The following is a 20,857-nucleotide window of genomic DNA, read 5'->3' as shown; positions in this document are numbered from 1 at the left end:
TCACAGGATTATTTAAGGTTTATTTTGACCCTAAAGTCACTTCCTACTCCTCAGACAATGCTCTGTAATTAAAGGGCATTCCTTCCCTAAGGTCAACTGATTCTGTCATTCCAAAGGCAATCAACAAGAGCTAGAAAAACCTACTACCAAAAAAGTATATGCAAACAAGTGCAGAAATGGTATAGAAAATAAAGCAAATAAAAAGCAGAACTATGGGTCTCATGATGAAAGACAGGAGGAAGTTTACTTATCTCATAGCGATATCCTAAGTCAGCTGACCCAGGCTACGTGTGTCAAATTCTCATGAGATTTCCTTGAGAAAGGAAAAGTGGTCATCTTAAAGTGCAGAAGAGAGATTCAAGAGCCGGCTGGCAAGGGTTACCTGAATGCAGGAATGCGAGGGCCACTGCTCCTTCTAGGTATGTTTAACCTTGGCAATGACTGTCCCTTAACCTACCACCTATCAGGAGCTACCGAGTCCAACAGTCAGCTCTTTTCCTTCTGGTCTGAGCACTCTCTTCCCCTTGGATTATGGCTTGCTTCCTTACCACCCTAATCAATCTGTGCTGTCAAATAGCCCTAAAATTTTCCTGATGGTCCAATCCAATGAGTTCTTCATCTTCTTCTTTAAAGGTTTCGTTTCGAACTGGTAGCCTCTCCTCCTTGATAACTTCTGTGAACCGGCACTGCCATGGCTTTTTCTCTGCCTCTCTTGCTCTTCTTCCCTCTCCCTCCTTTTTAACTTTTCCCTAAACCAAGAATATTAAGGACAACCAACATTTTTGAGCACTGACCATGCATCTTCTGTTATTAACCCATTTAATCTTCACAGTAGGCCCATGAGGTGGGTACTAATATTATCCCCATTTTACAGATGAAGAAACTGGATCACAGAGAGATTATGTTACTTTTCTGAGGTCACACAGCTTGTGAATGGATTCGAACTCAAGCCACCTGGCTCCAGGTCTTGGCTATAAAGCTTTTCCCAAAGGATTCTGCCTGGGGTCTTCCTCTCTTTTTTCACTCCCTCTCCCTAGAGGAATCTCATGATCCTCTAGCTTTAACCATCCCTCTACACAGATGGGTCCCCAATGTCCATCTGGCTCCAAATCAAATAATAGAAATAGCCTCACTATCGTCCAAAACATTACATTTATTGAGCACCTACTTTAGCCTGTTTTCAGGCTAAAATGTCTTGATTTCATTGTCACTCAGCATCTCCACATTTACAGATGCAAAATAACATCACAGGTTCTGTATGACCTTTCAAAGGCCCATAATGATTTACTCGCAGAGGCATGTGGTAGACCATAAAGTCTATCAAAATAATTACTTGAAGGAAAATGCCAAGTCTCCTCACCTTTGCAGCCTCTTCCACACTATATATATAAGAAGTGTCCAGCGGAATCAAATTTAAATGAGAATGTGCAATTTTTTGTATATTTATTATACCTCAATAAACCTTTAAAAAATGTAAAAGCTCAAACAAGATGTTTCCTGCTTTGGAGCAACTGGAGGCCGAGTCCTGGACACTTCTGAGATGGACTATTTGTGAATTTCAATTACCCATGGGAACTCTGCCCCCATCATTGGATGGAACAGGTGCTGTAACGGGAGGAGCACCAGGTGGAGAATTAGAATAGGATTCTAGGGCAAGTAAAATGGTAATAGAGGCTACTAGCATTTGTGGAGCAATTTCTGCCAGACATTGTGCCTAACACATTCCCTCACTTACGTCATTATCCCAACCACAGGAGAGAGGCAGTGCTGTCACCATGTTTCATGTAAGGGGATATAAATTAAGTAACTTACCCAAATGTTCACAACTAGTGTCTGAGACACTTGACCTCTGGGGACTTGCTTCCTCATTGACAAAAAGAGTCAGGGGATGATTTCTAAAGTCTCTTGGGACTTTGGGATGCTAGCACACCCGTGACTCTTGGGAAACCCTAATTTAAGGTGCATACACCTGTTATTGACTATAGGGTTGGAAGGAGACCCTGAAGACTCACTTCAAGGAAACAAGATGGTTCAGACTGCCTGAGATTTAGAAATTAGGGAGCACTTTTCAGCCACGTTTTACTTGATGGATCTGTGAGCTATTGTCCTCATTTGAGCAGGTGTAGCGTAAATGCGGCTTCTGCAAATTAAACATTATACAAAACTCAGGCGAAGGGAAATTTAACTTTATTAGGAAATATGCCAGGACCCTGCCATGAAGCAGTTGACAGCCCAACTGAGTATATAATCATTAGACAAACACAAATATTCATAACACTCCATGAACGAACTTGCGTGAATAACTAATGACAGGGCACAGACCCAGCACCCCCTCTGGGGGAGGGTGGGAGCGTGGGAGGATGGACGACAACCCCCCAAAGATGACAATGTCCCAGTCCCCTGGACCCTGTGAGTTTGTTACCTTACACGTGTAGGGGAGGAAAATATTCTCCTCTACTGCCTTGGGGTCTCTAACTGGGAATAAGAATTAAAATGATAGAAGACAGATTAATAGGAGAGAAGCACACACATCTAGTTAAACTCTAAAGTGCAGCCTTCACAAGAGAATGAAGATCCAAGGAAGTGACCAGAGCACAAAGCTTTTACACCTTTTAGGCAAGGAAATGATAAATCTGTGAAGAAATTACAAGATGAAGGGGCTTGGGCTATGGCCAGTAAATTGACCAGGAGATACATGGGAAGGAAAACTAGGGAAGAGAGTGGGTTATTTTACTAAGTGTATTTGTGCAGATCCATTTCCAGCCTCTGGCACTAAGGGTGTTCTCGTCCTGGCACACGGAGGCCCCTTTCTCGGGGGAAACTGTACAGCCTGCTTTTAGATAGGAAAAGGGTAGGTCAGAAAGCCCTGCCTGCATCTGCTGTTTCTCAAATGCCTTTGGCTCAAACTAATCAATATGTCAAAGTGGCATATTTGGGGGGTGGCATGTCCTGAATTCCCTCTCATGGTCAAAGGGACTTTGCAGATATGTATTAAACCAAGGATCTTGCAATGGGGAGAATACCCTGGATTGTACAAGGGAGCCCTATATAATCACAAGGGTCCTTCTGGGAAGGAGACAGGAGACCAGAAAGGAGAGAGGCTGCTAGGTTGCAGGCTTTAAAGATGGAGGAAGGGGCCATGAGTCAAGGAATGTGGGCAGCCTCCAAAAGCTGGAAAAAGCAAGGGAATGCTAGGCTCCCCTAGAGCCTCCCAAAGGAATTTCTGTTGTTTTAAGCCACGAACATACTCACAGTTCTGAAGTGCTGCCTGACTGGGAGGAAGCCCAAACTACCCCAGACCCTGAGAGTACACAAAGTAGCAGCAATGCCCAGCCAGTACCCAACTACTCCAGCCCCAACCACCACCGTGTAAGAAACCCCAAACCAGAAGCACCCACGAGACTTCCCCAGATCCCTGAATCGCTGAAACCGCGCGAGAGAATAAAAGGAACACTGTTTTGAGCCACTACATTTTGTGTTGGTTTTTACACAGCAGTGGGTAACTGATGCGCAGCCTTCAGAGAATTTCTTGGGCTCTTACCTCAGTAGTTTCATGTGTCTCCCCTCTGCTTCCCGTTCCAGGGCTCTGCCTTCTGCTGCATGTCTCAGGAGTTGGGGCTCAGAAGACCAAATGTGAGTGTTCAAAGTCTAGTTTTTCTGTAGCCAGAGACCAGGGAGGGCTTAGACCAAGGGTGCGCCTGGGACCACGCATGTCCTCCCACAGGCTGCAGACAAGGGGCTTGTTCTGGGAACAGAATTTGGGCAGGCTTGCTCCTGTAATTCTTTTTAATGATCATTTCATTGAATTTGGGTATCTTTTCATTTATATTTTGTTTTACCATTGTGTGTCTTTAGTAACCACAATGTGCCCATTGTAGAAATAGAACTGTGAATGAAACACACACACGGTCTCGTAAATTGAACATTCTAGTGGGGAGAAGCAAAGAATGATGGTAATCATTTAATTCTGACCATAAGCAAGTTAACAAAAAGTTCCCATTTCCCCCAAACCCTGCGCAGTTCCCAGATTTCCCCCACTAGACCCAAAGCTGGAGATATTTCCTCAGCCCCATTATTTCCATTAATTCATTCCCCACAGGCCTCAAATTAAGATCTTCAGTGTGTCTCTGTTTAAATGAAGTTATCCAAAGGACTATAGAGCTCTTGTGCACCCTTATCAGAATATACCTCTGGTAATACCCTACACATTCAAATTTTTATAATCATAGCTGACACATTATGTGTCAGGCACACCCAACGCATTTCATATGTACTGATTCACTTACTCTTTACAATAACCCACTTTACAGATCAGGCAACTGAGACACAGAAAGATGAAGACACTTGTGCAAAGACACACAGCTAGTAAGTGGTGGAGACACGCTCAGACTCAGGCTCCAGGGTCTTAACCAGCTCATTCCCCTTGTATAAATTCCGCAGTGGTTCTGAGAATAGCACAATTACATTGCGTTGAAATTTTGTGTTAAAATCAACATCAACCTCAGTCCTTTATCAGGACAGGAGTCACACTTTCCGTAACTTGGATTCGGTATCTAATTTTTTATTGCGATCTCGTAAAAGGGAATAAAGTGCAGGCTTCCTCAGTCTTGAGAGACCTGCTCAGAGGCAACACCAAATGTTAACAGGACTTTTTGACCCCAGTGATGTCTGACCTGCCTCTCTATTCCCCACAGCTCCCTGTCTCCGGTGCCCCTTAAATGCTTCCTGTGTCAATGGCACTTACTGTACCTGCAATCCTGGATACACTTCTGAATCAGGGCAGAAATTCTTCACATTCCCCTTCGAGATATGTAAAGGTAAAGGGGGCTATTTTCAAATCACTCAGAGTTGGGGGTGGATGAGAGGCGACAGAGGGGCTCTGGGGAGTTGAGTTCCCAATAATCTGCAATGCTGGACACTACTAACTCAGCCTTCACAAAAATGAAATGCTCTCGTGAAGTCATACAGAAGGCTCTTCCAGAACCTCGCCAGGTCTCAGCTTTCCCCTCTATAGCACAAGGATGTCGATGCCGGCTCCATGAGAGTGCTAAGGGTATTTAATAAGGTAATGAATGACAGTACTTCATGAATTATAAAGCATCATACAAATGTGGGGGTTTTTTTAACTTAAGGGGGAGAATATGCATTGAAGTCATAGTAAGGAGAGACTAAAAGCTAGGGCAGAAACATTTCTAATATAAAGTCTTATGATCATCTAAGATGCAAAATGCAGTCTCAATTCAATAATGAAAATGTCCAATCACATGGAAGAATAAACACTCCAGACTTGAGTTAATATTGGTTGTTCCCGTCCCCTCATCAAGCTCTCTCCTGGTTGGAAGCCTGTAGTCAAGAGTAGGGGGTATAATTGGTTTCTCACCTCTTTGCCCATGAACATTCTACTTTTCTTCACCCAATCTTGCTAGGAGTAGAACCCAGCAGGGAGAAGGAAAGGGGATCAGGGAAGTATCTACTTGCCCGGTGCTACTGTTTCTGTTGAGCCTCAGTGTTCCTGAGGCAGAGCACTTTCCATCCTGACAGCCTCTGTGGATTCTTTGAAGAAAATTCTCCTCCCTGCTAATCACTCCCCTGACATTTCCCTGGTAACAGCAAATTCCTCCCTGTGCCTTCCTCATCCTGGAGGAATCCTGCACCTCCTTCCTCTCCTCCCTGGTGAAGTACGTCCAGTCGGTTCTCCAAGGGGCCGTTTTGGACAGAACCTAAAGCAACCCCCTGCCAGAAGTCTCACGCCACGACCCGTGTCTAGTTCTTGGGAAATAGTAACTCACCCTTTGCTCAAGAAACTTAGAATGTGAAGGTGGAATAGATATCTCTTCTTGGTCCCACTGCAAGCCAGTTAATCACCATTTAGATTTTTCGAGGCAAAGTAGGCACCAGTCAACTGAGTCCCCACAAAATGCAGGGGATGTGTAATTTGCTAAACTCCTTAAAATCCCTCTCTCTTGGATTGAGATGAAGAGGAAAACACCTACATACACTTCTCCTCTTGTATGGGAGTGGATGGGCTCACGGCAAAGCATCATCTCTCCAAATAAACTACTACTCCCCACCGTGGGTTGTAATGTATATGAGTATCTATCTTTGTCTCTCTGACTCTCTCTATATGGTACTTACTGATTGTATTCATTCATCAGTTTCTCCATAGCCTTACTTATTTTTATCCTCTAGATCTTTCCTCTGTGTGTGCTTATTGTTTGCGATATTCAATTCCTCCTCTATCCTTATTTACTTTTTGTCTACTGGTTCTTAGAGAAGTAAATTGAATATCCAAATTATATTTTGTTTGTTATTGCTTCTTACACTCCTACTTATTTTTTTCTTTCTGTATTTATCTATATTGTTTGGTGCATACATATTTATGACTGGGATATAATTTTCTTCATAAAATGTGTTAAGCATTAATACATGGTGTCCCACTTCACCATGTGTAGAACTTTAAACCTTAAATTCCACTGAGTCTCATATTTAATATGGCACATCGTTTTCTTTTAATTCTCCTAGTATCTTTTTGTGCCTCCCTTTATTTTCCACGCTTATTAGCCTCTTGAAAACAGCATATAACTGAGCATCATTTTTTAGCCCAATGTTCCAGTTATTTATTGCTGCATATATAACCCCAAATTTATTGACATAAAACAATTTTATGATGTTCATAGGTTCTTTGAACCAGAAATTCAACAAAGCACAGCAGAGATGGCTCTTCTCTGCCCCCATGATATCTGAGGCCTACGCCAAAAGGCTCACATGGCTTGTGATGACTCAAATGGCTAAAGGTTGAAATTATCTGAAGGCACTCGTATGTCTAGTGCCTGGGCTGAGCTGACTCAAACACAGATATAATCTGAAATTGTCAAATGGAGCTCCTATACCAGATTCCTCCATGTAGCTCAAGCTTCTCACAGTCGATGGCTGAATTATGAGAGGGTATGTTCTGCACAGAGCTTCCAGAGAGTTGCATGTTTTTTATGGCCCTATCTCAAATTCCCATAGGGTCATTTCTGCAGTAGTTTTTTGACTGAAGCAGTCACAAGCCCATTCAGACACAAAGGAATAAAACAGTAAACCTATATATCAATGAAAATCATGTCAAATAATTTGGAGGCCATGTTTTAAAACTGCGACACCCTGTCTACTGGTGTCTATTTTAATAGACTTCCATTTATATTTAGTGTACAGTAGTCCATTTGTATTTAGTGTCATGACTGCTGTAGTTACTCCCTCCACCTTACTTTACATTTATTTTTAATTTTATGTTATCTTTATTTCCTCATTTGTCTTTTTTGTATTTGTGTTTGATTGATCAAGTCACTGTTAACTCCATTTTTTCCTGTATTGGGAAGTTCTACTATACTTTTTTTATCTCATTAATGGTTACCATCTCTTAATTTCATAATCAAACACATGTTTCTTTCCTATTATTTTAAAAACTCACCATTTATTTCCCCGACAAGGATGCATTTTTTTTCCATATCAAGAAGCTTCATTTCACACTTGCTTCGCACCCCCAGTAGAGATGAGATCTTTAAAATACTCTTATTTCAGTCCTTTCCTTTCTTCCTCTGCCCTCCCGCTGCTCCCATGAGTATTAATTTTATCTCAAGGTTCATTGCTCACTCATGCTTCCTCTTCCCCTTCTTCTTCCCCCAAGCTGAGGTTTCTGTACTTGCTAATTTCCTACTTGTTAGGGCAAAGGAAATGTGAGATTATGCAATAATTGAGAGAGAAATTACTTCTGCACCCAATTCGAAGAACACAGGCAAGAAAGCAACAAATTGACTCTTTAATATCAAGAGTCTGTTTTCCACCAATGGGAGATGCTCTTGCAGGTTCCCATATTTCCCCATGTCCCACGTTGGAGTCCACACCAGGGTTTTGGAGCTACATGAGCTCCAAATGTGAGACCAGGATCCAGGTGGGAAAGGTGAGAGAAAAGACCATTGGAGGGGCAGTGAGAGAAGGGGGTGTTGTGCCAGAAGTCCATTGCTACCTCGATAACAGGTAATCAATAAACAGTTGTTGAGTGAATTAATGCATGAATATAATTGAACCCAAAGTGAGTGAGTCTTTGGCCAGGCGATGGGCACCTCCACTGACAATGTACCAGTAGACTGAGATTCTACCCCAGTTCTGATATTAAGCCATTAAACAAGGAAGAGAAATGTTTTTGGTTATTTTCCAGATTTTAAGATCTCATCGCAGTCCTTTAATATGGATTGAGTCCATTTTGGGTTAGTCCAGGAAAACTCCCACAAAAAAGTATGCAGCTTTCAGCCAAAAGTGCAGTTTTCTACAACAAATGTAGTTTCCAATGACATATTCTTAGATTCAAAGTTGTAAGTCAAAGTTCTTGAACTCTGAAGATAAAGCCTTCAGTATTACAAGAAGCTCTTTGCCCTTTTTAGCCAGTAGACAAAGCTGAAAAACAAGGTAAAGAATAGATATAGATTTAACTTCAATCTGATGGTAACAAGTGTGTGAATATTTGCTAGCCTTTCCTTGTCTTTCTAAAATGGAGATGGCTGTCCTCACAGAGCACGAGAGGCAACACACAAAATTCTCATTAACAGCTGTGAACCAAAACGGACGCTCCCGGGTCGGCTGTAATTCCCAGCCAAGGTGAATTTAAATACCTGAAGAATCTAATTTTCTGCCTCCTCAGCCATTTCAGTTATAACGTCCAGCCAAGACTGATTTAGGAATTTGGAGCTTACGCTTTTCTGCTTCCTCTGTGCCAGGGTATCTCTGCCACGGCGGTATTGACATTTTGGGTCTGACGATTCTTTGTGGTTGGGAGCCATCCTGTGCACTGTGGGGCGCTGAGTAGCATCCCAGGCCTCCACCCACTGGACGCCAGTCCATCCCCCACTTCAGGTTGTGACCTCAAGTGTCTCCAGCCATTGCCGATGCAAAGCCATCCCCAGAACAACACAGCTCGACACCATGACAAGGCGTTCAGACTCTGATCCCCAACACAGCAAGCAGTCTTGTCACCAAACATAGAGAGCATGTGTTCAGACCTCTAGATGCAAAGTTACCCACCTCACCTGCCCACTTCCCCACCTTGTCGTTCTCAGTCCTAAGGGTGACTCCCCTTTATGTCTTCTGCAGAAATCACTTCCTCAGATACAATTAAAGACAAGAAAGAGGTGAGTAGAAGCTGAGGGTGGAATCTAGCCTCTAGGTAACAAATATTTACAAAGCCCCAAATTAGCAAAGGTGGGTGGATACTATATATTATATATGTACTATATAGTATCTATCAAATGTTGATACATATATATGTATGATGTGGCATATATGTTATGATATGTAGTATACCTTGATTATAATATATAGTACTTATAATAGTTCAATGTTATTTATCTATTATATTAAAAATATACATATATATCACCATGTGTATTTATTACTATATTACTATATATCTGTATTACTTATTACTATGCCTACTAGTACATTACTATATGTATGTCACTATGTGTATATAATACTGCTTTTATTACTATAGATGAGTAGATATTTATTACTTTGTTTATTACTATATATCACTATATACTTCATTATAGAGATGATAGATGGTTGATTGATTGATTGAGTGTGTATGTACGTGTTGGGGGAGGTGTGTGTGCATGTACTTCCCCCTAAAGACAGGATCTATCCAAGACCAAGAAAGACAGACTAAACAAGACTGTATTAGGGTGCGCTGAGCTGATGTGACAAAGAGACCCGATGGCTTTAACAAGATGGATCTTTATGACTTTTTGAGTTAACAGTCCAGAGATGAGCAGTCCAGGCTGGCAAAAGGATCAAGAGTACTCACATTCTTTCCATACCATTGCACCGCCCCCTAGCGTCATGTCTTCCACTGCGTGGTCAAAGCTGGGCTGCTGCCATGTTGCATTTGTACCAGGGGTGGGGAAGGCAGAGGGATTCCAGAGCATTCGTCTGGAGTGCAGGGTGAAGAGGGGATAGATCTATTCATTATAGGATATGGTGAAATTCCAGCTTGAATCCAACGGCCTGAGGCCTGGGAAGAGCCGATGTTTCAGTTCCAGTCTGAAAAAAACACAGCAATGTCCCAGCTCAAGGCAGGCAGGCAGGCAGGAAGGAGGATATTCTTTCTTACTCATACTTCCTGTTCTATTCAGGCCCTTAACTGACTAGATGAGGCTCATCCACTTCAGAGAGGGCAATTGACTTCACTCCATCTACCTGTTCAAATGCTAATGTCATCCAGACATACACGCACAGACACACCCAGAATGATGTCTGACCAAATTATCTGGGTACTCCTTAGCCCAGTCAAGTCGACATGTAAAATTAGACATCACACTCTCTAAGACTGATTTGCTCACCTGTAAGATGGAGGTAATAATGGCACCTCCTTGGATGGATGGGAAGTTTAGACAAGATAATATAGGTGGAGTTCCTGATCTGAAGTACATGTTCCATCCACATTATCCATTGTTATCTCCAGCAGACTGACAACATCTGTGTGATATGTCATCACTCCTTAGACAATAACCTCTTGAGGGCAAGAATCAGACCAAGCCCACATTGGGAGTTCAATAAATGTTCATCGAAGTAATGAACAAATAATCATGTAATCAACTGAAACATTTCATTATAAAATTTCATGCCCAGATTCCTCAAAAAGTTAAACATAGAATTATGTTTATGACACAGCAACTCCACTCCTAGGAATATACCCAAGAACACTGAAAACAGGGACTCAGACAGATATTTGCACACCTATATTCATGGGACACACAATTCACAATAGCCAGAACACAGAAACACTGACAAATGTCCATCAGCAGATGAACAGATGAACAACATGTGGTGCATTCATGCAGGGGAATATTATTCAGCCATAAAAAGGCATAAAGTCCTGATCCATGCTACAACCTGGATGAATCCTTGAAAACATTATGCTTACTGAAAGAAGTCAAACACAAGAGATCACATAGTTGTACAATTCCATTTATATGAAATGTCCAAAACAGGCAAATCCATAGAGAGAAAAATCAGATCAGTGGTTGCCAGTAGTTGCGGAAAGGGGATGGGGAATGACTTCTCATGGGGGCAGGGTTTTATTTTGGGGTAATGAAATGTTTTGGAACTATATAGAGGTGGTGGTTGCACATTGTGAGTGTACTAAAGTGCCAGTGAATTGAGTACTTCAAAAGGCTGAATTTTATGTTGTGTGAATTCCCCGTCAATTAAAATATGCATTGCCAGAGAAAGGTGCACGTCTTCACGTCTGGTGCGAAGCCACTGGACACCACAATAGCAATTCCGAAGGTCAAATATTTTGGCACCCATTCTGTACAAATGGGTTTAAACAAAGATTTCAACTGTCATTTAGCGAGAGAGAGATTTTCTATATCAGGCAGGGAGTTGGGAGGCCGCTCCTAAACTAGCAAGCTCAGCTCAGAATTTCCATGAAGACTCAGACTGAAAGAGCAGAAGACCAAAGAGGTTTAGTCTAACCGCGGCTCTGAACTTTCCTCCAGCCCTTTGTAAATATCACTCTGCTTATAAATCTTTGGTGTGACAGCATTTTCCTCTGAAGAGCATTCATTCGGCCCATGAACACTTACTGAGCAACCACATTGGCCAAGGGCAGTTCTAGGCACTGCAAAACAGCTGTGAACAAGACAGTGTCCCTATTTAGCATACCCACGAATCCTCTGGGGAGCTTGTTGAAGTGCAGATTTGGATTCAGTACAACAAGAGTCCGCATTCCTAACCGGCTCCATGCGGTGCTGATGTTGCTGGTCCAAGGACACTTTGAGTACAAGGATGTGGGATCAGCATAAACAGAGTCCTTCAGATCACCTATACGTCAGTTTTTAAAACTCCACCTTGGACCTTCATTCTTCTCCAGCCACTCCAGTCTCTGCTGTCCTTCAAAGATAGATTTCTTGATTTAAGAAGGACAGTGAAAGTGCCTTGGAGATGTACCTCTGCTTCACGGTTTCTGATCTTTGGCCCCATTGTCATTTGAGACAGGGTCATGTTTTGCTGTGGGGACTGTCCCCTGCATTATAGGACGTTGAGCGGCACCTCTGGCCTCCACACACTAGATACCAGCAGCACCCCTCAGTGGTGACAATCCAAGTGTCTCTAGACATTACCATATGTCCCCAAGGAGGTGAAAACCACTGCCAGTTGAGAACCACTGGTTTATTTCTAGCAACCCTACTATTTTGTTGGTAAAATAAGTTCCTAATAACTAACCCTTATCTAGTGTTTACCAGGTGCAGACACCGTTCAAAAACATAGCATCTCTCAACTCATTTAGTCTCTCCAAAAATCTGCGGGTCCCATTACTGCCCCATCCTCAGATGGGGAAACTGAAGCAGGGGTGACGAAGTGATTTTTCCCAAGGTAACGCAGCCGGTGAATGGTGGGGTTGGGATTCAAACCAGGTCCTTTGGCTCCAGGACCTGCTTTCTGTGCAAGTACTTCCTGAGGATCTGAAATCTATCAGACTGGACTCTTTTTTTTATTCTTTCCATCTTCAAAGCTACAAGGGGTTGTTGAGGAATTCGAGTCACTTCTCACCAATAAGACTCTATGGGAAACGAGAGAGAAGAGAGAAATTGCATCCAGAGTGACATCTGTTCTCCAGGAGGTGGAACGGAATGTTCTAAAAACTGCCTTGAACTCCCCAGAGCAAAAAATCCAGAAAGTCCAAAATAGTGCTGTAGGTAAGTAGACAGTTCAGCCTGATACACACCAGGGGGCCAGTTACAAGCTGGGGGATGGATTAAGCAATTACAAAAATAAATAAATACACTGTATGTGTCCATTTATATGAAATCTACTCTAGAAAATCCATTTCTATGAAGTTGACTCTAGAAAATACAAACTGATCTATAGTGACAGGGAGAGATGAAAAGGGGGCATGAGAAAACTTGGGGGAGCTGTCTCTACATATTTTTAAATAAAAATACCTTTATTATGCTTGTGTCACACCTGATCGTGATATAGCCACACGAGGAGGTAATATGTCAATCATCGCAGTAAGTCGTATAGCTTGACTATAATGTCACTCCACAGTGTAGATGTATGTCATGTCATCACACTACACACCTTAAATACATACTATTTTTATTTTAAAAAGAAAATACATAATATGATACCAAAGCAAAACCAAGTATTAAAATGTTTTAATGAGGAAAAAAAATCACATAAGCGAAGCTAAATTCAGACCAGCCACATCTTCCCACAACCCAGTCTTCTAATCCTATGCCATGTTTGATAAAGAGACACACATTTGTTCTGTGTGTTATATTTTACACAGTTTTCGCTCACTACATCACTAACATCTTTCCATGTAAACTGTGTACATCATAATTACCTATAATTATTGTCATGATTGCTATAATTACTGTCTTCAGTGGATTGTAGAGTTATAGTATATATATATATAATTTATTCATACTGTATGTTCATTTATTCTATAATTTATTTATTTCCCTATTCTGGGAAATGTGGGTTGTTACCAAATAATGCTGTGATAAGAACAGCTGACATTTTTTTCTGTGCATACTTGTTTGATATTTTTCTTAGAATGAATTCAGAGAAGAGGACTCATTAGGTCAAGGGGGGAAATATTCTCCAGACTTTGGATATTTATCACTGTACTGGCCTCCAGAAATGCTGTTTGCTGTGCTTTTTGTTCAGCTCAGGGAGATCAAAGGATTGTGTATGCCCAACTAACCATTTTGATTTACCAACCTGCATGATGAAATACTTTATGTGCTGTAAAAATAACAATTTTCTAAAAATTTGAGGTAAAATAAATCCCAGTGCCTATCCTTCCTGGGAAACGGGAATCTGGATGCTGTCGTTCAAAATTAACCAATTTCCAGTTTTTGGGTAACTCTCATCTCTCCTGATTTGGGCAGGTCCCAGTTGTTTGATTGGTGACCGGTGTCCCCACTTCAGGGGGTTCCAGCCTTCTCATCTGTAAATGAGGATAATAATAATGCATATAATGCATTTAGAACTAGAGCTGGTAATTGCTACGATTATTCTATTTTCCACTCTTAATTGTTATAAAATTTTATTTAAATAGTATCATTCTCTTCATATTCCTCTTCATATTCCTATCTACTTGACTTATAATAGCATCATTCTTTGTGTTATTTTGTCCGTTGCTTTTTTTAAAACCTTTTTTAGCCTGTACCAAAGGACACCCAGTAAGAGCCCTTTTGCGCCCATCACCCAGCTTCAAAAATTTCCAACTCGTGGCCAGTCTCATGCCATTTGCTTTTTAAGCTAAGTATTTTCCTAATTCTTATTTCCCAATCATGATTATTCCCTGACTTCGTTTTATTGGAAGTACGGCTCCCTATTCTAGAAATACGCCATCAATTATTGAATCAATTCCTTCTTGTTGAACATTTAGGTCATTTCCTATTTTTCACCATTATCATCTAAACCGCTACCAACTTTCTTGTAGCTAAATCAGCCCTCTTCTCCATGACGGTTTTCTGAGAATAAATTCGTAGAAAAGGAATTGTTGCTTCAAGGGTGATACGCTTGACGGTGGCAATTAAGAACTTGGGTTTCAGGAGTTCAGAATCTTAACTTCAAAATTTCAGTTTCCTCATCTAGATAATGGCCCCTCGTGGGGTTATATAACGACAAATTAGGCTCTTAGCCCAGTGCTTGGCACATCCCAGACATTCTGTAAATGTGACCTATTCGTGTGGCTGTGCACATTTTGAAAGCTTACAGTCATGCTAAGCTTTCCTGTTGCTCTCCTCACCAGCTGTTGAAACTCGAGTTGTTACAGACAATTGCTCTGAGGGAGAAAAGATCTTCAACTTGGGCACCCAGATGAACTCAATGAACATCCAGTGCAATGACGTCATCCAGGGAAACATACAAGGTACACGTGGGGGCTGCATTTAGGATCCCCAAGGCACACAGAGCAGTACCGCTGTGTGAATCATCCTCGGTATTGGATTTGTTACTCTTAAGACTATGTCATTTGAGCCTTCTCCTTTAAAAAAAAAAGTCCTCGTTCCCAAGTGGAGACTCTATTCTTCAGCATGAAAGAGACTTCTTTGCAATTTGGGGGCTGTTCTTTTCAGGTTTCAGTTTGGGTTCACCCAGGAGCAATCCCTGGAGTGTAAAGAGTTCATCTGGGAAGTGTCCCAGGAAGCTTCTGTAGGGTAAGTCAGGATTCTTCAGAGAAACAGAACCAGTAGTCTGTTTAGAAAGAGGCAGAAACAAAGATTTTGAAGAATGAGCTCATGAGATTGTAGAGGGTAGCAAGTCGAAATTCTAGCCAGCAGGCTGGAGACCCGGGGAAGAGTTGATGTTTAACTCCAGTCCAAAGACAGTAGAGACAGAATTCCCACTTCCGCAGGAGCAAGCAGTCTTTTTATTAAGGCATTCAACTGATTGGATGAAGCCCACGCACATGGTGGAGGGTCATCTGCTTTAGTCAGTCTAATGATTCAGTTGCTAATCTCATCTAAAAAATAACTTCACAGCCACATCCAGAAGAGTGTTTGACCCAATATCTCGGTACCATGATCTAGCCACATTGACACATAAAATTCATTATCCCAGTAGGGGAAAGAGGAAATGAGACAGGGAAGAGGGTCCAGCCAATGCAGGCATTGTTTGTGAGCAGGTTCCTGCTGGTGATAACTGAATGCTAAATCCCACCGAGTTATTCCATTCCAGGAGAGGAGGCTGGGCTGTTTCTCCACCTGCTCTAATCCATCCCTAGTTGAGAGCCTTTCAAAGGGGGTTAACTTACAGCCCCTTCCAGTCTGCTTTGTGTAGAGATCAAATACATTCACTTTGGGGAAAGTCCCCAGAGAATCACAGCTGTTTGCAATAGAAGACAAGTACTGACTCTACAGCGACTTACTAACTACGCTGATAGTGATTACAATGAGAGAGGGGGGACTTGATAATATGGGTGAGTGTTGAGACCACCGTGTTGCTCATGTGAAACCTTCATAAGATTATATATCGATGATACCTTAATTTAAATAATTAATTAATTTTTAAAAATGGGTGTCTACAGCATCCACGACAGATGCTATACATAGGAACAAATTATTACTATTCATTGTCCCAGAGTCAAGAGACTTTCTGATTTTTTTAAAGCAAAACTTGGGTCATTTGCATGAAAATTCCAATATCCAAATTTGGCAAGAATACCTTTACTCTAACTGCCACATAGTTGTAACTGCTGTTGCAGCATAAATGGGGTCTTAAAATCCCGGCACAAAAAACATCAGGTACAGCTGGTCTGTTCTATCACCATAAGTCCCAAAGTAATGACAATAGAGCGTAGACAACTGACCACATGCTGAATGGAGCATGAATCTCATAAGGCAATTGGTGCCTATCATTTCCTTTTCTCCCCAAGAAAATTAGAACTTCAATCGGCCTCCCTTTGAGAACGGTCTGGGGCAAGATGGGACAAGCCCCAACCACATGGTTCCATGCCCGCACTGTCACCAGGCTCTTCCATGACCCAGAGAGAGAGGGAGCAAGACGTCATGTGCAGGCCAATCAAAACACATCTGCGGCCCAGTTTGCTCCTCGGTCATGTTCTGGGGGCAGGGCGTTAGGATTTTAATATAAATTTAGTTAAATTAAATAGGAATTTAATGTGAATTTAACATGAATTTAATATGAATTAGAGAGCCTGGCCCAGAAGAGCTGTGTATGCAGAATTGTTTAAGTAAGTTACAGACATCACAATGTGAGTACATGTGGCTCGAGGAGCGCCTGGCCTGGAAGTGCCTGGGAGAGGACTACTGACCCTGCCCTAATGGGCCCTGCAGGCTCACCTCCAAGCATTTGCACTGCCTTTTTCTTTTTCTTTTTCTTTTTCTTTTTCTTTTTCTTTTTCTTTTTTTTTACAAATTGGCATATTTATTTCCCAATTTGTGAAAATGTCCTTAATTTGTTCCTGTAGCAGACAAATTTCAACTCTGTTTGTGGTGCAAAAAAAATGCCAGGAATGCCAACCCCACTCCTCTGGGTGAACTTCTACTGTTCTTTCAACACAGCTCACCTTCACCTTCTCCAGGATGTCTCCCAGGATTGCCCACTTCCATGAAAGCACCAGTCGGGCCTCCTTCCTCTCTGCTCACCCAGAATCCTGACCCTCCCTCGTCCTGACATCCAACGTGTTGTGTTGTATCTATTGATTGACATGTCCTTGATTTGCCCACTGTACTGGAATCCCCTTAAGGGCAGAAACCACAAATTCTTTCACCCTCTAGTCACCATTACAGGCACAGAACCTGGAGAACAGTGGCAAATGCTCATTGAATTAAGTCCACATTTATGTTGAGGCCTCAACATTTCTAATATGGAATGAACCCATTGGTGGCTTGTGACAGCCTCATAGAGGGGCATTTCTCCGTCCTTTGGGTTATGTCTAGAGCCAGATCATTCTTTGTCATGGGGGCCATCCTGTGTCCCATAAGATGTTGAACAGCATCCCTGGCTTTTACCCACTAGATGCCAGTAGCAACTCCCCCCAAGTTGTAACAACCAAAAATGCCTCTAGTCACTCTTCAGTGTCTAGGAGTCTATTGCTATTTGTTCATTTTGTTTTGTTTTGTCTTATTTTTATTTTTATTCTTATTGAAGTATAGTTGAGATACAATATTATATCAGTTTCAGATATACACATAGTGATTCAACAGTTGTCTACATTATTAAATGCAAACCCCAGCTAGTGCAGTTACTATCTGTCAACAAAGAAAGATGTAACAGAACTAATGACTATATTCTCTGCTATACTTTCATCCCCATGACTAATTTATATTATGATAGAGATTTTGTGCCTCTTTGTCCCCTTTCACTTGTTTCACCCGCCCGCCCCAGCCCCTCCCCCATGGCAACCCCAGTCACTTCTCAGTGTCTGTGAGTCCACTGCTGTTTTGTTCATTTTGTTTGGTTTTGTTCCTAGATTCCACATATAAGTGAAATCAAATGGTATTTGTTTCTCTGCACCTGACTAATTTCCCTTAACATAATCCCCTCTATGTGTATCCACGTTGTTGCAAATGGCAGGATTGCTTTCTTTTTTATAGCTGAATAGTAGTCCATTGTGTATACGTACAACTTTACCACCATGTCTCCTGAACAAGCAGAATCACCCCAGTTGAAAACCACTGGTCTAGAGCAATCATAATTTATGTCTAAACACTAACAGTTTTAATACTGAATGGGTACGCTATTAAATCACACCAGGATACCAGGTGTGAACCTCCACTGTGGTAGGTGACCAGAGATATTTAATCACATGACCCCTGCTTCCTCTAGAACAGCTCAGAACAAACCCAAGCCACAGACACCGACCTTGGAAACCTGGAAAGCCACTCTTCTCTTTTCTGCTTGTGATTTTGCTTTTACACCAGAATATTTCAAGCCAAAATTAAACGATTTCTAAGCATAAGAGCAGGTGGATGTATCATCTGCTGAACTTTTCCGACCATCTGCACTGTTTCATTCTGATGCATGGAAACTGCCATGAACTCAGAGAAACAGAAGTAAATTTCCCCTTATCCCTCTGAGTGAGGGCAGAGAGGCCAGATTAGAAAAGCCCGCTGAGTAATTTATTCCAATATAATGAACTGCTCAGCTAGTAAGGGGCAGAGCTGGAATTTGAATCCAGAAACCTAGTTCTGGTCCCTACATATTAACTGCTTACTTCACATGGTCTCTTTGCCGTGTGGACTTCTCAGTAGCTATAAAGGATAATGAATACTTACTGGCATGGGAATATGCTCGTAATATTAATATATGTGATAATATGAACATATTCCCATGTCAGTAAGTATTCACATATATGAAAATTTATGAATTTACATGTGTTACTGACATGGGAGTATGCACGCATGTGTGTGTGTGTGTGCACGTATGCATTAGTTTGCTAGGGCTGCCATACAAAATACCAGACTAGGCGGCAGTTTAAACGAGAGGAATTTGTTTTCTCACAATTCTGGAGGCTGGAATCCTGAGATTAAGATGTCGGCAGGCGGTTTCTTAGGCCTCTGTCCTTGACTTGCAGATGGCCTGCCATCCCCCTGCGTTTTCACATGGTCTTTTCCCTAAGCACACCCATCCCTGGCCTCTCTTTGGTCCAAATTTCCTCTTATAGAGACACCAGTCAGACTGGATTAAGGCCCACCCTCATGGACTCATTTTAATTTAATCACCTCTTTAAAGGCTCTGTCTTCAAACACTGTCCCATTCTGAAGTCCTGAGGGTGAGGATTTCAACATATGAGTTTGGGGAGGATACAATTCCACACATAACAATGTCCTATTGATATACATCATATAATGTCTTATTGAAAGGTAATAAGATTACAAATATATGATGTAGCTGTATCATCATAGTTTTTTTATTTAATCCTCATCATTTTTATGTCATTTATATCATGTCATTATGAAATCATATGTTTTAACCTTAATCCTCTTGAAGTATGTTGAATTATGATGTTCACTTGCTTAAAACCTTTCAATGGCTTTCTACGGGCTTAAATAGAAGCGGAAGTCCTCCCTGAGGTCCATGCCCCAGTCATGTCCCTGCCTCCTCTCCTGCCCCTCCCCTCCACTCACTGTGCTTCAGCCACACTGGCCTCCTTGCTGTTCCCTGAACAAGTTGGGCCCAGCGATGTCTGGGACTTTGCGCCTGCTGTTACCTCTGCCTCGAGCACTCCTCTCTGAGAAATCCACATGACCACCCCCCCTCACTCTGCTCTCTGAACACTGTCTAAAACAGCAACCCCCAGCTCTCTCCATTCTCTTACCCGACTTAATTTGCTCCAAAGGACTGATCATTCTCTGATACACACCTTCATTTATCGGTTTGTATTGGTTTGTCTGTCTCCTGCACCAGAAAGTAAGATCCATACGAGCATAAACTTGGTATATTTTGTTCCCACTGGATCTGGAATAGAGTCTGGAACATAGTCGGCATTCCATTTAAAAAACGAGGTGGAATGAATGGATGGATAGAGATAGAGAGGTGGTGGATGATTAATAGATGGATAATGATTTCCATGTATGTTATTTATATCTAGATATGGATTGCATATATAATACATAAAGGAAACTATTAGATACAAACATACACGTTGACAGAGACACATGTAGTCCAACTATGAAGGGGTTTCCTTGGGTCTAGTGTCAATATTATGTTTCATCCCGAAGGAATGCAAAACCAATTCTAAAAGCCTTGAGAAATGTCGTTCTTTACTGAAGTCTGTTCAAAAGGCAGCAGCAGAAGTGGCATTAAATCACGCAAAATTTGCCTAATCCCTTTTACTTCCTTTTTCCTCTTTAAGGCTGACCCAACCTGTCTCCTCTCTTCCTCCCTCAAAATTTCATCTGCCATTTCTTTCCCCTCCTCCCACCATTTATATTATTTTATCCTAGGGTACAGCCGTTTCCTTTCATACATAAATTAGCATAACGTTTCTTGTTGTTTCAGCTCTTTTTACCCTGTTCAATATAAAAAGAGTTCAAGATTTACAGTCTGCTTCAGAATGTTAGAAAAGGTGAAAATCTCTTATTTAATTCACCCCCTCATTTGTGTGAATATTTGTGCATATATACATGTGTATGTGTACACATATGTGTTTTGTATGTGCATGTGTATACATGTGTGTGTTTATCCATACATATATATCATTTTCAGAAAGGTAACTAATGACTCTCAGGCAAATATAAATGAATGCATGTCAAAGATCATATTTACCTCATTAAAGAAGGAACGAATAAAACTAGTTAAGACAAACTTAAAGGCAATTTGAAGAACAGATATA

At 41.6% G+C, this 20,857-nt stretch overlaps 1 protein-coding gene across 3 annotated transcripts in view; it reads left to right on the top strand.

Moving 5' to 3' along the window:
- The first annotated feature begins 310 nt into the window (after positions 1–310).
- The window catches only part of ADGRE3 (adhesion G protein-coupled receptor E3), a 38,644-nt gene continuing 18,097 nt past the window's right edge, over positions 311–20,857 (top strand). For all 3 annotated transcript variants that reach the window (XR_008993110.1, XM_036880124.2, XM_036880106.2), the window contains exons 1-6: positions 311–419; positions 3,583–3,633; positions 4,695–4,817; positions 9,130–9,167; positions 12,554–12,737; positions 14,810–14,929. Coding sequence is in view for 2 of the 3 variants with exons in the window: in XM_036880124.2 (XP_036736019.2) it covers positions 395–419; positions 3,583–3,633; positions 4,695–4,817; positions 9,130–9,167; positions 12,554–12,737; positions 14,810–14,929 (541 nt within the window). In the remaining variant the exon portion in view is untranslated. The remainder of the gene's footprint in view (positions 420–3,582; positions 3,634–4,694; positions 4,818–9,129; positions 9,168–12,553; positions 12,738–14,809; positions 14,930–20,857) is intronic.

Source organism: Manis pentadactyla, chromosome 12 (assembly GCF_030020395.1).
Source record: "Manis pentadactyla isolate mManPen7 chromosome 12, mManPen7.hap1, whole genome shotgun sequence".
NCBI lineage: Eukaryota > Metazoa > Chordata > Mammalia > Pholidota > Manidae > Manis > Manis pentadactyla.
This window is presented reverse-complemented; position numbering and strand designations above follow the sequence as displayed.